The sequence below is a fragment of the Notothenia coriiceps genome, unplaced genomic scaffold, assembly GCF_000735185.1.
Source record: "Notothenia coriiceps isolate Sejong01 unplaced genomic scaffold, NC01 NC01_scaffold00037250, whole genome shotgun sequence".
NCBI lineage: Eukaryota > Metazoa > Chordata > Actinopteri > Perciformes > Nototheniidae > Notothenia > Notothenia coriiceps.
This window is the reverse complement of record NW_011369951.1, coordinates 14,719,118-14,734,956: the sequence shown is the minus strand read 5'-3', so window position 1 is coordinate 14,734,956 and position 15,839 is coordinate 14,719,118. Positions and strand designations below refer to the sequence as shown.

Sequence of the window (15,839 nt, the reverse complement as noted above, 5' to 3'; positions counted from 1 at the left end):
AAGATGGTGAATTACCGAGCACACTCATTTAAAGCATCACTTCTAGTGCCTTTCTAACAACTTCTGGTACCACTGGAATGCAAAGAGCTGTTTGATGAGGTTAGAAAATGACGAGCAATGAGAGGAAATGGGACTGTGATTGTGGGAGACAGTTGAGTTAGACTTCATGTGATTAGGTGCAAACTAAAGCCGGAATGCAAGAGATTGCTGCGACTCAGAAAAGGCGAGAGAACAAACAGTACTCCTCTACTTTTTTTTTTTTGTGTTGCTGCTGAACACTTTGGGCTCGCCCACTACTGTCATCAGATCTATAATTCAGAGTGCCAGCCACGTGGAGACAGATCCAGCACCTGACGGTATAGCACAAATAGTCTGTTCCTTTCTTACTTTAGAGCTGAAATGAAAATCTGGACATGTGAGTAAGTGAGCATATTCATTTTTATTGTCATATTTTATTTCATTAATTAATAAACGCATCTGCCAAAATGCAGAGCTGCAACTTTTTTACAACATGTACATTATATACAAACTGGTGATATTATGCTTACATTCTATGATTGGAGACTCATGCATAAATGGACACTCTTAACTACAGGGCACCCAATGATCAAACATACATATGTTTCTTATTACTTTAAGTGTCAAATGGCCAAAAATACATTTAAGAACTCAACAGCAATGTTTTTCAGGAATCTTTACCCAGTTACTCGACATAATCCTTAGACTTGCACACTAAACTAGCTACATCTAAAACGTTAGCTAGTTTAGCGCGCTGGGTGAAATGGCATTATAATTTAGCTTCCTTCTTTCTTTCTGCACAATGATACAGTTGGCGGGTGAAATTAAGTAAATATAAACTAGTCCTTACATGAAACTGTACTAGGGTAATAGGAGACATTTTACTTTTTATGCTGTGGATTACTGTCGCTTCAAGTAGCCTACAGTTGATATGGGATTGTTTAAAGGGACATTTCAAAAATACACTCTTACCCTTAGTTATATTTAAATCATTCCTGTGTGTGTTTCAGAAATCATTACCAATTACGCAAGAGAATCCAAAGACATTGTTGTGAGCAGTTACACGTAGATTATTTTTAGTTTTCACGGAATTTAAACTGCTTTTCATATAATTGCACAGAAGGAAGTGTGCGCGCTGAGCTAGCTACACCTACAATGCTAGTCAGCGCGCTAGGTGAAATGGCAGTAGCGCTTAGCTTCCTTTAGCACAGTGATTCAATTGGCGGGTGAAGTTTGTTAGAAAAAAGTCAAACTACATTACAGGAAAGAGAAACAAATCCATATTTTGCTGTTGGCGTTAAGTGTCCCTTTAAGTACAGCTCATACAAAAAGTAGTCTGGTCTGACAAAACACGTTGTTCTTGTGGCTGGCGACAGGGAGTGGAGCTGGTCCTTGTTCTGAAAGCAGTTTATTCAGCTTCTAGGCTGGTTATTTCTGCCTGCCCACTCTCTCCAAGGAGGCACAGCAGCTTCCTATAAGCAGTCCTGTAACACATAGAGCATTCATATTAGTGGACAAATTCAATAAGCATACGGAATATGTCCAGCTCTCTTCCTCATCTGCTTGCTGTTTAAAAATAGTTTCAAGGCGTTTGCTCACCTCAAGGCGATGTTCCTGCCCAGCCCTTTCTTGTGCTCCGTGTTTCTCAGACTGATAGACAGGTTGGGAATGAGTGCTTGGACCACAGAGGGATCTAACACAGCCACCGTCTCCAGCAGACTGTATACCTGCCTGTCGTAGACCCCCTCGTTCTCCCCCACAAACGACCTGGGAGCGTTGGGATTATACATTGAAAACCATGAAGGATAACATAGGTAATATAGATAGTTACTCAGTGATTAAAGTGAATGTATCAGCGTTGTGCATCAAGCCCTAATACAGGTGCGGGTTTTTTTTTTAATCGCTCATCATAATTGTTAATTACCCTAAGACAGTGATCATCTGGTCACTCGGTCCCTCTGTAGATGCAGCGGCACACCGCTCCACCACCAGCTGTAAGGCGTCTGTGCTCGTTTTCCTCACTGCACGGGGAAAACACGCACTTATCATGAGACAGCTTTTCATTCAGTGATTACTATAAACACAAACTATTTGTTTCTGTATAATTTGCCCCAAAAGTGAGGATTGATGTGAATAGTAAGCATTAAGGACGTGTTTGCAACCATCTCGCTGATGGTAAGAACTATAATTACAGCATTTATTGAGTTGGTATCAAAGTGACGGAGCTGCAGATAAAGGTTTAATCACATTTCTTTTAGAAGAGCTTGAGGGGAAAAAATGACTAACATTTGCTGTTTATTCAAAATGGCTAACTTATTAAAGACTCAGACATTTATTATTTCCTGACCCCTGGTCCTTTCAGTAGCTCACATTAGGAATGGGTATTATCAGGGGAAGGTAATAGTTTAAGTTTGTTATCGTTATTGGCTCTTTTTTTTAATCACTAAATAATTCGTAATTATAATTAATGTATTATTTTAAAGAAAAATATTCAGAACAGGATAAGAATGTCTTTATATTGTTACGGTAAGTAAATATTATGTCTAGCGCGCAACAGTTAAGTTTACAAGAGCAATGTCACTTTAAAAAAAAAAAAAAAAGTGCTTTTCTCAGCAAGCAGCTAAAGTTACAAGAAACGTCCAAATCTGACGATATGTGGCAAACTGAGCAATCCAATTAAACTTCATACAGACAGATTTTGTTCTGGCTTGCTTGTAGAAATGTGCTATTAGCTAGCATTCATTTTTTGTGTAAAACATGGCATTGTGGATAGCGGATTGGGAAGAGAGCAGATTTAAATGTCATTTTTCTACACGTTTATGGTTGTCTCACAGGTGTAATGATGAAGGATTTGCTCTTTACTCGCAAAGGTTTTATTGCACTTAAAGTATTGAGTTGGAGGTGATGTCCAAAAAATACTCTTCACTTTATAAACTATGGATTATTTTGTTTGTATATGAATGAAGTTACCCTGCGGCTCGTTGACCAGCATCACACAGCGCAGCAGAGAGGGGAGGGGCACAGTGAGGAGGGCGGGGTCTAAGTCACTGTTTCTCCTCAGGAGCTCCAACAGGAACATCAGCACTGCTGCCAGTCGTGGAGGGGGGGCGTGACCTTTAAACTGCAGGAAGCTCATGCTGAAATGAGAGACGTTTCCAAAAAATGTTTTATTTAGTTTTGAGGAAGAATTGCATAGTCAAAGAAACATTGCGGAAAACGATAAATCATAGGTCGCCAATGGATTAAAATGTAGTCAAACAAATACATCTAAGCTGCCATAATCAATTTGATCCAACCAACATCCTGGTTCCAGCGACCTACCAGAGCACCTCCAGGATGGTCTTCCTCAGCGCCGCTCCTCGGGGGGTAGGGTTAGCCTCGCAGGCCCCGAGGAGCACTGGGTGGTTGGAGATGACGCCCATGGAGGGGGAGGCGGGGAGGAAGTGGTCCAGATATCTGCGGGTGACCGAGCGGAGCTGCTGCTTCAGGTAGGCGCCCTGCGACTGAGACACACAGGAGGCCACTGACAGACCCTGCAGGGGAATCGATTAAAGGAACAAATGAGAGATATGAGAGGAAAAGTGTTCTTATAACAGCTTCATTGATTCAGTTTTTATGTATGTTTGTCCTGACCTGTAGATACAGAGGCAGGCTGTCCCTCAGCGCTTTGTCCTGCTGTGTGAGGTTGTGGGGGAGCAGCAGCCCGTCCACTATTCTGAACAGCAGCTGCTGGGCTTTAGAGGTGGCCAGCAGGGGGCTCCAGTGCTTCACTATGCAGCCTGGGTCAAACGGCACAAAGCAGATTCAGTCAGTCTGGAGTGTAGCGATTCCTTAGTCTGGCACTCAGACTGGAGAAATAAAAAAAGTGCTTCCGAAGTAATGTTTACCATAAAAATAAGTGAATCTTAAAGGGGGGATCTTAAAGGGGGGTCTGTAAAGTTTACAGGTTTATGAACGATCATCATATCAAATATTTTATTTTTTTTCTAAAGGCCACATTGTTAAAAAGATATGTCGTTTTGAAATTTAAAAAATGCGTGTGTGTGTGTTCTGTAAAGTGTTCTTTAAATTAGTCCCTTTTTACTTATTTTGGTACAGCACTTCAACAATTTTCAAGATGCAACGATTGTATTCTCATTTGCACAAAAGCTACAGTGTAGGCAATGAAAAACTTCAGTCCCACCTGTCCAACATACAATACACTTCAGAAAAAAAGAGAGTAGAAAGTTAAATAATGCAAGTAAACGCAGGAATTAAGATGTACATGTGAGATGGGCCAAGATGATAGAATGTAAAAAGACTTTAGAGTACAATAAATACTGTTTGCTGTAGTGATATATGAACGGGATGCGGTGCTCCTACCGACAGCCCAGTAGGCCAGCTGCAGCCCCTCCTGACTCTTGCTGACCAGAGAGGGTTTGATGTGCTTCATGATGTCACCAATGTAGTCCAGGGCTCTGGTCACCATGGCTGAGCGCTCAGACAGGACCTGCAGACCACTGTACACCCCCCCTACAGCCTGGGAGAGAGGAGGGAATACAAACATGGGAATAACTACAGGTAAATACAGACTGTACGCATTCATCGAATATAGTGCAGACATGAGTAAAGTACCTCATCAATTTCAGATAAACAACGTTTTCTGCAAGAGTTTAGTTACACTGGTTAAGTAATTTATATACAATGGTTCTTTTGGGAGTCAGTATTCACCTTAATCGAATACTTTATCTATATACATCACATCACATTGCATTTAGCTGACGCTTTTATCCAAAGCGACTTACAATAAGTGCATTCGACCAACAAGATACAAACGTGAAGAAAACAGAAACATAAGTACATCAGGTTTCATAGAGATAAAACATTTCAAGTGCTACTCAACTAGCTTTAGATAAGCCAGCCCTTTATTAGTATATAAGTGCTTTGTTAGTAATTCAATCGCTCGAAGTGGAGTCTAAAGAGATGAGTTTTCAGTCTGCGCCGGAAGATGTGTAAGCTTTCTGCTGTCCTGATTTCAATGGGGAGCTCATTCCACCATTTTGGAGCCAGGATAGCAAACCCACGAGTTTTTGCTGATGGGAACTTGGGTCCCCCTCGCAGTGCGGGTGCAGCGAGCTGTTTGGCTGATGCAGAGCGGAGTGCACGTGCTGGGGTGTACAGTTTAACCATATAACGGGGAACATTTGATTTTGAGTGAGTTGTTCTATTTAAAACAAAATAAAATATGTATATAAACATAAAAAGTTGAAATAAGAATGTGCAATAAAACAATAAAATAAAATATATTTATTAAAACAAAAAGAAGATAAAGTAAACAGGCCAATTAAAGAAATGTTTTAATTCAAAATATTTATGCACATTTTATGTATGATGTGTATTAAAATACAGTGGTCCATAAGTATAAATAATATAGGTAATGCTGAATTGCAGTTTGAATTGGCTTGGCTGCTAGCGGGGAAGTAGGTCCTAGTTTGAGAGTCTGACGCTCTGAGTTGAACAGTTCAGTGTAAGATAAGTGTACATCTTTGATACATTTCAGGAACTCTGTGTTTTACCTTGACAAATATCTCCAGGGCTGCAGTGGGCTCTGTCCTGGAGGCAGGGGGCTGCAGGCCGGCTCTCTGCAGAAGACCCTCCACCTCAGGAAGCCTCAGCACCAGCCGGGTCAGCTCCAACAGCTGCTCCTCTGCGGCCCGGCCTGAAGACAAGCAGGTACACACCGGGTATTTCAATAATGATGCATAACTCATCTCTAATACGAAACAAGCAGGTATAAAAACAAGCCATCATTTTCTCCTCAAAGATGTTCACTTTTTCAAGCAGAGTAGAGTTGAGGTCATGAAAATTAAGATTTACCTTTGAGTAAAGCACCATTACAATCTGGCGTTTTGTTGTGATCATTTAGGGGGCAAAGAAATCAACTAGGTAAATCCAATGTCATACATCATTTAGCATAATGCCAGATACTTCCTGTCCTACCCAGAGAGTTCATCTACTTTCCTACCCATTACTGTTTGGGAAACACCTTTCTGAATGGAATAACATGCAAATCATTCCATAGACACTGTGTCCAAGGAAATCCTGCCTGGTGGACAATGGTTGGTTATGTATTTATCACATCCTAGGCTCAGAGGCGTTACCTGTCCTGCTGTCGGACCCGTCGGGGTTCTTGTGGAGGTGCTGCTGGAGGACGCAGCGGAACCAGGCCCTCACTGACAGGCTCTGTGCCGAGCCGGACACCACTGAGTCTCTGCTCAGTGAGGACACCAGCTCACTGGAAACACAGACACAGAGCATAATAAACACAAAGGTAACATGTGTAGTTATACAGCTGGCATGTTTTTACGACTATTGGATCTTTACTGTTGATGAGTCAATGAAGAACAAATAATAAAATATGAAATGTTCCTCATATACAACATCAAACACCATCTGTAGACATGTGACTGAAGAGAAGGGGGATAACTATACATGCAAGCACATTCAACATAAGTGTCAATCTTCCCCTCAGATATATCTCGAGTTCATACAAAAGCTTTTATTACATGGCTTAGTTGAATACATAATTCTGATTGGTCAATTTGGACTCTCCGGAGGTGGTTAATTCTTTCTAACAGACCACTGCTGAGGAGAACAGAACATTGCTAAGGAGGAGCAAGGGACTATGTGGAGTCAATCTGCAGAAAGGAGTCGGGTAAATGTAGCTGTGAGCTACAAATAAGAGTTAAATCAATAATGTGAACAAGTCGTTGGTTTATTATGTAGAAAGCCGTGTTATAATCAGGATCCTGATCACCATGTCAGTGTTCTTTTTTCATTAGTGACCACATTATCCCTTACTTAATGAAACGTTTAGAAGGAAAAAAGGGAGGTGAAAATGTCCATCTAGGACAGGGGTGTCCAACTCAATTTCAATCACGGGCCACATCGAGCCTCATCATGTCTCAAAAATCAAAGATCAATATTTTTTAAGTGAATAATATATATTTTTTATTCAAGCACTATTTAAGTGTCTATCATTTGAATCCAGATATAATATTTTAATTGTCTGAAAGTCAAGACTTAGAAAACCCCTGTTCCGGACCCTGCAGTGTTACTATGGTTATTAATATCAGCCTGTCAATCATTATTTGAAACTCAACAAGTGTTTTATCGTCTGAATATAGCGAGAAGACGTTCATACTCATTTTTTAATCAACCAAAAACCTGAACTGACCGTAACGCACGTTATTGTAAGATAAATCCATGTGTGTCTCTGAATCAGCTGTAGCGACACCGACTGACGGGTCATTCTGTCTCTTGGTCCTGGGACCTGTCTTGCTTTGGTTGGTGGACCGTACTTCCATTACGCAGGATTTCATCGTAGGATAAACTCATTATATTCTTTGCGAGCCACACAACATGGGGTTTAGGGCCAGATCCGGTCAGTGGGCCTTATGTTTGGCACCCCTGATCAAAGGTGTCGTAATTTAACTTCATTTTTGCAAACCCTATATTTAAGTCAGATATTGCGAGCACTTTACACTGTAGTGAATGGACACTTGGCAGGCTGGTGCTTCTCAACACAGAAGAGGAGTGTCCTTGTTCTGGCTTTATATTCAGGTGCAGCCCCTCAGTATCTCTTGGCTCTGTCTGAGGAGGACCTCAGAGTTTGAAATAGTCACTTTGTTTTCTACCCTTGAGGGTGATCGTGAAGATGCACTACATTTTTTATTCTGTTTTGAGGCATGGGAGCAATTTCCTCCTTATAACCGATTTTGATAACACCAAGGACGCTCAGTGTCTAATCTATTAATTAGATAAATACCTACAGGACCTGTAGAAAGCTATTTTGTCACGACATGTTCAGAGGTGTACATCATCTCACCTGATGTTTTCCCATTAGGAGCAATGTGATAGTGATGGAGGCACAGAGGGTGGATTTGAAGGCTACCTGTTTTGGAGCAGATGGGGAAGGTAGCGAGTCACCAGGACGGGCTGAACCATGTCGTCCCAGCCGAAGCATTGCATGATGGACTGGACCGGGTTGGGCTGAAGGTCCTTGGGGGCAGAGCCAGGCAGATCAAAGGCCAACAGCGTGAAGCCTGAGGAAGAGGGAATTGTTTCAATTGAGTTTCAATGACTAGAAAGTGAATACATACATGGTTACAAGTGCAGTGTCATTTACTGTATGTGGGCACCAGAGCTTCGTTTCTCTGCACAACTGTTTCATTTCTCCCTCAGAGCATCGGGCAAAATATATATATATATTTTTTTATTTTATCTTTATTGGACCTTTTATATTTAATTCTTATATTCAAAAAGTATCTTATTTGATTCTATCTTTTTATTGCACATTCGTAGTTCTTATGTTTATATACATATTTATCTTTTAAACATCCGTCACACATGAGTATTTCTGATTCTGACAGATTCTGAAATAAGGCCAACTCTTACCTCTTATTGAATATAAATATTACAAAATCTCTATTCAATTTAAATAAAAAGGTATTTAACCGTTTTTATGGGTGTGCTCAACATTTGGTAGGAGAAGGCAGTAGGATGCTTTTTTAATAGAAAATGGCCACATATGATACTCTGTATGCAAAAGTAGATCATATGTGTGGTGCTAACTCAGGTTACCCTTAACTCTACACTAGTAATGTGTACAATTGTTCTATTAATTTAGACATGTTCTGGTGACGTGACATTGTGATTATGATAGATCTACTTACTCTGCCTTAGTTTTATTTCATTTGGTGTACTTATTATAAGTGTGATGATTGAATGTCTTGTGTTTTGTGTGGTTACCCCGGAAGAATAGTTGTTACAGCAGTTATAAATAATGGGATACCTAAATAAAGTAAAGTGAAGGTGCATGTTTGAGACTGTATATCAAATGTGTGTTGCACTGAAAAACATGTTGTGGTTGGGACTCTAGTCTAGTCTGTGGATTCATGCTGGGTGGGGCCAGATTTCTTTGGTCCGATCAAAGCTGTAGTAGGCATGTGTTCATTTATGTGTTCTTTTCTTCTTCCGTGAAAGTTCTCTGCTGCGTAGAACTCGGCATACACTGAAAGTGATCAGTTTCAGTCGTCACAAATCTATTTTGGTTTTAGCATTATCCAAAACTCTTCCCTCCACCCTGTCCTCCCTCCACTCACTGACCTGCAGCAGCGTCTGCCAGCTGTGCGGGGGGGGTCTGTGAGAGGCGTAGGCTGCGCAGAAAGGAGAAGAAGTGCGCCCAAAGTGCTGCTGCTACCGCTAGGTGGCGCTCTTTCACCACACTGCCGTTACCCGGAGCCCAAGCCGAGGTGGGGGCTGACTGGACACTGCGCTGATGGACCCGCCTTTGAAGGACACACAAACACAAAGAAAAGCAGATAAACAAATCTATCAGACACAAAAAAATCCCAAACAACTCCGCCCTCAAATCCTTCTGCTCCCTCCTTTCACTCCTTCTTCTTCTCCATGTGTCTCTCCAGGGGGATTACTGGGTGCGGCGGTGCGCTGCAGTGTGGCGCAGAGCAGGGTGGATGTGAAGGTGGGGAGGATATTGTAGGCATAATGCTGATCCCCTGTACACAGACTACACCTTGGCTCATCCCCGGCCCCAGCCCCAGCAGCCCCACAGTGGCTGGCATTAGCCCAGATAAGCAGCTGAAGGAGCTGTAATCTCATTTAGACTGGAGATGATCCTCCTGTCCCCCTCGAACGCTGCATGCGGGGGGTGTTGGAGAAGGAGGAAAGGACAGAGGAACTAGTAACCCCCCCCACCCTGAATCACACACACACACACACACACACACACACACACACACACACACACACACACACACACACACACACACACACACACACACACACACACACACACACACACACACAGCAGCGCCTTCCCTTCCAGCAAGGTTGCATCTAATCCAGAGAGAGCTGAGACAATCGATTAGAGTCTGAATTCATTAGCCTCGTTACTACTGCGGAATAGGCCTTTCACACCCATCAACCCTCATTGTACAAGACATCATCAGAGACCCCACTTAATCCTGCTCACTGCGGCTTCTTACGATGTGTACACACAAGCACACACTCAATGCCAACACACCATTAGGGACCCTGTTTAACCCTTCCCCTGGCAGCAAAGAGCATACGAACGTATAAAATGTAGCATCCTAAAAATGACACATCAAACCCACGTTTCTCCATATATCTCTATTTAACAGAATAGGTGTAACTACATTTCTCATAAGTAACCTAGCAGTAGTTGTCCTTGACTTTGAAAAATAAGGCCTCATTTTCAGTAAACGGTCTTAACGCTCACAAAGGAGAACTCTTCACAGGGAGGCTTCTTTTTTTTTTACCAAGCCAAGGTGATAGGGATGACTTGTTTGTTCCAAAACACAGATTCAGCATGGTGCGCCAATGCCAGCTCACCTCATCAAGCGGCGACGCCCTCCACACTCCCACAGGAGAGGGTCATGGGAAGGAATTAAACAGAGGAATTAGGCATGGGACTGGCTTCCTGCCTCAGCGCCATGGCAGCGGCTATCAAGAGTTGAGCGTCCGGACCCTCCGCTGCCTCGCCGATTGGCAGAATAATTTTCTTAATGTGTGCGGCTCTCAGAAGACATAATGATGCACAGGCGAAATTTGCCAGGCTACATAATTGCCCATTAATTGTGTCACAGAAAAGGCATTAATCACAAAGAGATACCGAGAATTGCCAGGATGAACAATTATGTTTAATTTGGTGGGACGGATTGAGAAGAGAGAACATGGGATTTTTTTATTTGGTTAAATGGGTCAGTGTGGTCCGGGCCATAACACAGGGGGCCCTCTGGGACATCTTTCCTTCTTCTTACTCTCTCTTCTTGGCCATTAATGTGCAAATGTGTGCCCTCCAACCCCCGAGATCTGAGATGGGAAGTTTGGGAATTAGCAAAGATAACGAGATGATATAGGAGCCCAGCGTTGGAATAAGAGAGGCGTACACTTAGGTTAATGCTTCACTTGTGGTGTGTGGGCAGGTTTGTGTGTGTGTACGGAGGAGAGGGTGGAACGTATACACTATAGAATTAAAGCAATCATACACCTACATGAAACACTTAACTTCACAATGTCCTTATTCTGGTGTTTCAGCTCTTTTAGTAACCTTTTGTAGGCTGTGTAGGTAAAAAGTGACAGTTATATTTTATGCTTAGGAAAGCCCTTCTAAATCTAAATAACGTTTTTAAGAAATGACGTTACTATAAAAAAAACGTGGAATATGTACTTACTACGACTGAGGATGAAACCTTGATGTTTTTTCAGAACAGATTTAGATGGCTTCTGGCTCAGATTTGTTCTCTTTTTCCCCCACCTTTTATCACACACTTTCTGCTTGTTGTCATAACAGACACAGTTAATGACCACCTGGTAAACATAGCAGAGCATTTAGCATCTATAGAGCCATATATTTTCTCTTAGGAGTTGTTTGAGACCAAAACAGAGTTTAAAGGAGCGTGAATGTTGAGTTTATTTTGACCAAGTAACCAGACAAATGACTCTAAATGATTAAAATAGGCAAGTGTTTGCTATAACGACCTTAAAAAAGTCACAATATGTAATCATTGAGTTTGAAACTTGCTTAAATAAATGCAGCATTTACATTTGAACATTTACAACAAAGTTCTTGGTCACTTACTTATATGACTTTTAAGTTAAAAGAAAGTGGTTTTGTAGAAAATCTGGTTTTATTTCTAAAAGTAAGGAAGACAAAAAGTATTATTTAAATGTATTTATAGTCCTGGTACTTGATTTGATTACTTTCTAGGAGAAATTCATTGCATTGTGTTTCTTTGCCAAAGTTGTGCACACACTGGGAATATGGCTCGATTAAATCTATGAAGTCATTGTCTCATACTTAAAAAAACATCATTAACAAGTTTAAAGTAATAACTTCTTGCTATACTTCTTACGTGTGATAATTATAGTTTATTTGAAAGAGTTGTTGCAAACGGTGACACTCACACCAGATTTGACTGAATCTCTCCGGTGAGAGCATCATTCCTCACTCCATATCCTCCCGGTCTCACCTGATTTGTGTCTACCCCCCCTCCTGTCCCCACCTCCACATAAACAGACACTATTCGCGTTGTGACTCTCTGACCTTCAGCCGGGGTCGATCATGTAACAGACACCCGTGTCCTACCCCTGAACCCGTCCTGACGCCCTACTGACCATAGTCTCTCTGCCGCCATCCCCATGACGACAGGAGGGTCCATGGAGGCTCCCTTGGGCCTGTAACTCTACTCAGAGCTTCACCAGCACCTGGTGAGGGTGACACCGGGGCCACTGGGTCTACTGAGACTAACAGGGGCCTCAACGCAACACAGGACGCTTATTCCTGCTGACAGCACAAACCACCTATTGTCAGTATGAGAAGAGAGTGACTCTGGGATGGCAAGAGCAGAATAGATCACTATCCTCTGCTGTAGCCAGTTGTTAATAGATGTTAATAGAAGTTTAGTATGGACTGGGCCAGAAAAAAACTGGTCTGAAAATTCCTACTATCTGTGAAGGTGCGGAATAATTTGAGAGACTGAGAAAAAGATACATTGGAGCTGGAGAGTATATTTCCATCAACTGTCTCACCTGAGCTGGGAGAGGACGATCTGCAGGAAGCCCAGGGCAGAATTCAGCTCCGAGAGGCGGCACGCAGGCAACAGCCAATCAAAACCTTCGTTGAGCAGCTTCTCCTCCGATAGGTTGAGGCTGCTACTCGTTTCAAACACTTCAGCCACGCCCTCCAGGTAGGAGCCGAGGGGCCCCCAGAGGGCGAGCCTACGAGACGCATCTGTGGTCTTATCGTAGAACTCTTTGGCAGTCTCATTGAAGGAGGAGGCCAGCCAGCTAGCCTGGGCTCCAACATCCAGACCCCTCTCCTGGGAGAAAAAGATTGAAAGAAGAATAACAAATTAAGTTTGATCTGGTGGAATTTTTACACCAAAAATATTTTGTTGTGTGCAAGGCTCGCAACAATACACTAAACAACCCGATAGGGTGGACAGGATCCCAACACAAAAGGGACAGATCTTGAATTACCCTTAAGGGTTTCCATTAGTGTTTACTTCCTGTCTATCTTCTTCTGCTGTTCCCTTAATTGTTTACTTCCGATTAATCTTTTTCTGCAGTTCCCTCTAGCGTTCACTTCCTGTCCATGTTCTTCTGCTGTCCCCTTTAGTTTTACTTCCTGTCTATCTTCTCCTGCTGTTCACTTCCTGTCTATGGCTGCATCTCACTTCTCTTATTTTTTATTTCCTCGCTCCTCGGGCTCGGTATCACCGGAAGTTGATTTTTCTGCGCCATCTTGAGTACCGTCCCATGGCCCTTATTTGTGCCGGAGGACCGAGGACCGAGGATCGAGGAGCGATAACAGAGGAACCATCAGACCATCCTCCGGTGAAATCCTCAGCCACTCGCCCCGCCCCCTTACTGTGTATCGCTCACTGATTGGACGATGCAGCGCATGCACTGATCTGATGCTTCTTGACACGAGAGCAGTTTCCCAGCGGAGTGAAGAAAACACATGAAACTCACGGGAGTCACTCCAGTGTTTTGTCTCAATTAATGTATAATTTAGTTACAAATATGTGATATATCTGAACAACAAAGTGGACAATCCAATGAATGTTAATCTAACTGCATAGTTTTGATAGATAACATATCTCTTTTTCTTCTCTCAATCATTTTCCCTTTAGTGTTTACTTCCTGTCTCTCTTCTTCTGCTCTTCCCTTTAGTGTTTACTTCCTGTCTATCTTCTTCCGCTCTTCCCTTTAGTGTTCACTTCTTGTCTGTCCTATTATGCTGATTTCTCTATCGTCCATCTATCTGCGTCTTTTAACCTCTTTCATGCATCCCCAAAATATAAAAAGGGATATTCTTTTTTACATCTGAATTAAATGAGTGGTACTTCTCTCTTGGCTTCTCTATTGGTACTGTATATCGTCCTAAGTTCAGCGCGTCGCTAGCAATGGTCTGCTATCTTGAAAGAGCAGATCTCTGAATTTCCTAATTGACCAATCAGAATCGAGTATTCAACTAAGCTGTGTAATAATTACAGATACAATTCCTGATTGATACCTGGAATAACAAGAGCAGTGCTAGCTGTCCCCTCCAGACCAGGGTGCGATGCCCGGGGGGGCAGTTGGAGGGAAGGTAACCCAGCAGCTCACAGGCTCTGCTGGCCACGTCCTCCAGCTCCATTTGCCTGGCCACCACCAGGAACAGCAGCAGGAAGTTCATGAGGCCAGACTCTGGAAGCTCCTGCATCTTCTTAGAGGAGAACTTGGAATAAATCCTTGAAACATAAGAGAACAGAGAGAGTTCTTGAAACGTGGCAAAAGAGATGGTCTACTACAGCACATTCAATAATAAAGTGGCTGTTCCAGCGTTTCCATATAGAACTTTTGAATGTACCGGACACATTTAAGAAATTCTGGTCAATTATTATCTGTGTTTATTATGAAGCTTGAAAACAATAGATAGGATGTCTGAGTGACCTCATCAGGGCATTTAGATGTATTTTTAATCGAAAAGTATATACTTTTTCAAATAAACCACGTCCCGTCAATTGACAAAAACTGTACGGTTTTATGCAATATCACTTAATATGGGGAAACAAAATGGTTCTATTGCTTGAAAATGAATTTGTTCTTACTTCCACTTACCAGTTCTACAGAGGTGTTTTGTTATTCTAAAACATCCGACTCAAAATGCTGACTAACTGAACTTTCCACCTCCACTGTGCATCCCAGCACCTGCCTCCATCGCCCTCTAAGCTCTATGCGCGTGCGTGCGTGCGTGCGTGTGTGTGTGCGTGTGTGTGTGTGTGTGTGTGTGTGTGTGTGTGTGAGAAGGAGAGAAAGCTACAGAGAGCGTAAGCAGGATCTAACAGCGTGCCGGGTGGTTCTCTCACCCAGCACGCTGTTAGATCCTGCGGGCACTGTGGAGAAATGCCTTTAAAGATCATGTTAAATGTCAGAGACACTCAGACACGCAGCAGTAGGCGCTTGGTCCCTCTCTCTTCAGCCAAACCAATTTACTGCAACACCAGAGAGGGATCAATAAAACCACACGCACACATGCATTGCCACACATCCTGCTTGCTGTTTGCTTGCCTGGCAGGAAAACACAAAAGGCAGGAGCCCCCCTTCCTCTTTAAACACTACCTTCCCAAACACAGATGCAGCCCACACAGGTGAGTGGAGCTGCTGTTTGGGTCAAAACACAAACCGCCAGCATCCCAGGACAAACTCGGAGTAAGAAGTATGACGGATATAGAGGAGTGGATAAAAGGAAAGAGGAACTGAGAGGGACCAGGTTAACATCTTCACAGATAAAGGAGGAGGAAGCTGCGCGTGCAGTGTGTGTGTGTGTGTTTGTGTGTGTGTGTGTGAGAGGAGGGAGATTTAAATAGATGAATGGGTAATATCTAACAGGGATATAAGCAGCGCGCTGGGAGGCAGCAGGGAGGATTTTCTGTGTTCTCCCAACCTGTCTGTCTGTTTGTTTATTCCGGACAGCTTTTTTTCCCGGAGGCGAGCAGATGCTCCTAACTCCCGGCGTTGGAGATCAACATGCTCGCAGTCGATCCCATTAATGCGGTCGGCGCGGGTGTCCCGCAGAGCCCGGCCAGGAGTAGGAAAGCTGCCGAAACGCTGTTGCAATACACGCCTCCTGAGGGTGGGGGGGAGGAGGTAGTGGTGAGGGATGTGGAGGAAGGGGGGATCTGGACCTGTCCCAGCCCAGCCTGGTGGTTGCCAGACTGCCTACCACCCACATCTCCCCCCCCCCCCCCCCC

General features: G+C 43.1%; 1 protein-coding gene across 2 annotated transcripts in view; it reads right to left on the bottom strand.

Annotated features, from left to right (window-relative positions):
• Positions 1 to 432: 432 nt before the first annotated feature.
• mms22l (MMS22-like, DNA repair protein) overlaps positions 433 to 15,839 on the bottom strand; it is a 47,934-nt gene continuing 32,527 nt past the window's right edge. For both annotated transcript variants that reach the window (XM_010796454.1, XM_010796455.1), the window contains exons 14-26: positions 14,120 to 14,336; positions 12,631 to 12,920; positions 9,166 to 9,347; positions 7,952 to 8,102; positions 6,159 to 6,292; positions 5,574 to 5,716; positions 4,381 to 4,537; positions 3,652 to 3,797; positions 3,340 to 3,551; positions 2,989 to 3,155; positions 1,943 to 2,039; positions 1,618 to 1,785; positions 433 to 1,502 (exon numbers count right to left, since the gene is read on the bottom strand). In XM_010796454.1, coding sequence (XP_010794756.1) covers positions 1,427 to 1,502; positions 1,618 to 1,785; positions 1,943 to 2,039; positions 2,989 to 3,155; positions 3,340 to 3,551; positions 3,652 to 3,797; positions 4,381 to 4,537; positions 5,574 to 5,716; positions 6,159 to 6,292; positions 7,952 to 8,102; positions 9,166 to 9,347; positions 12,631 to 12,920; positions 14,120 to 14,336 — 2,140 coding nt within the window. In that variant the 3' untranslated portion in view covers positions 433 to 1,426. The remainder of the gene's footprint in view (positions 1,503 to 1,617; positions 1,786 to 1,942; positions 2,040 to 2,988; positions 3,156 to 3,339; positions 3,552 to 3,651; positions 3,798 to 4,380; positions 4,538 to 5,573; positions 5,717 to 6,158; positions 6,293 to 7,951; positions 8,103 to 9,165; positions 9,348 to 12,630; positions 12,921 to 14,119; positions 14,337 to 15,839) is intronic.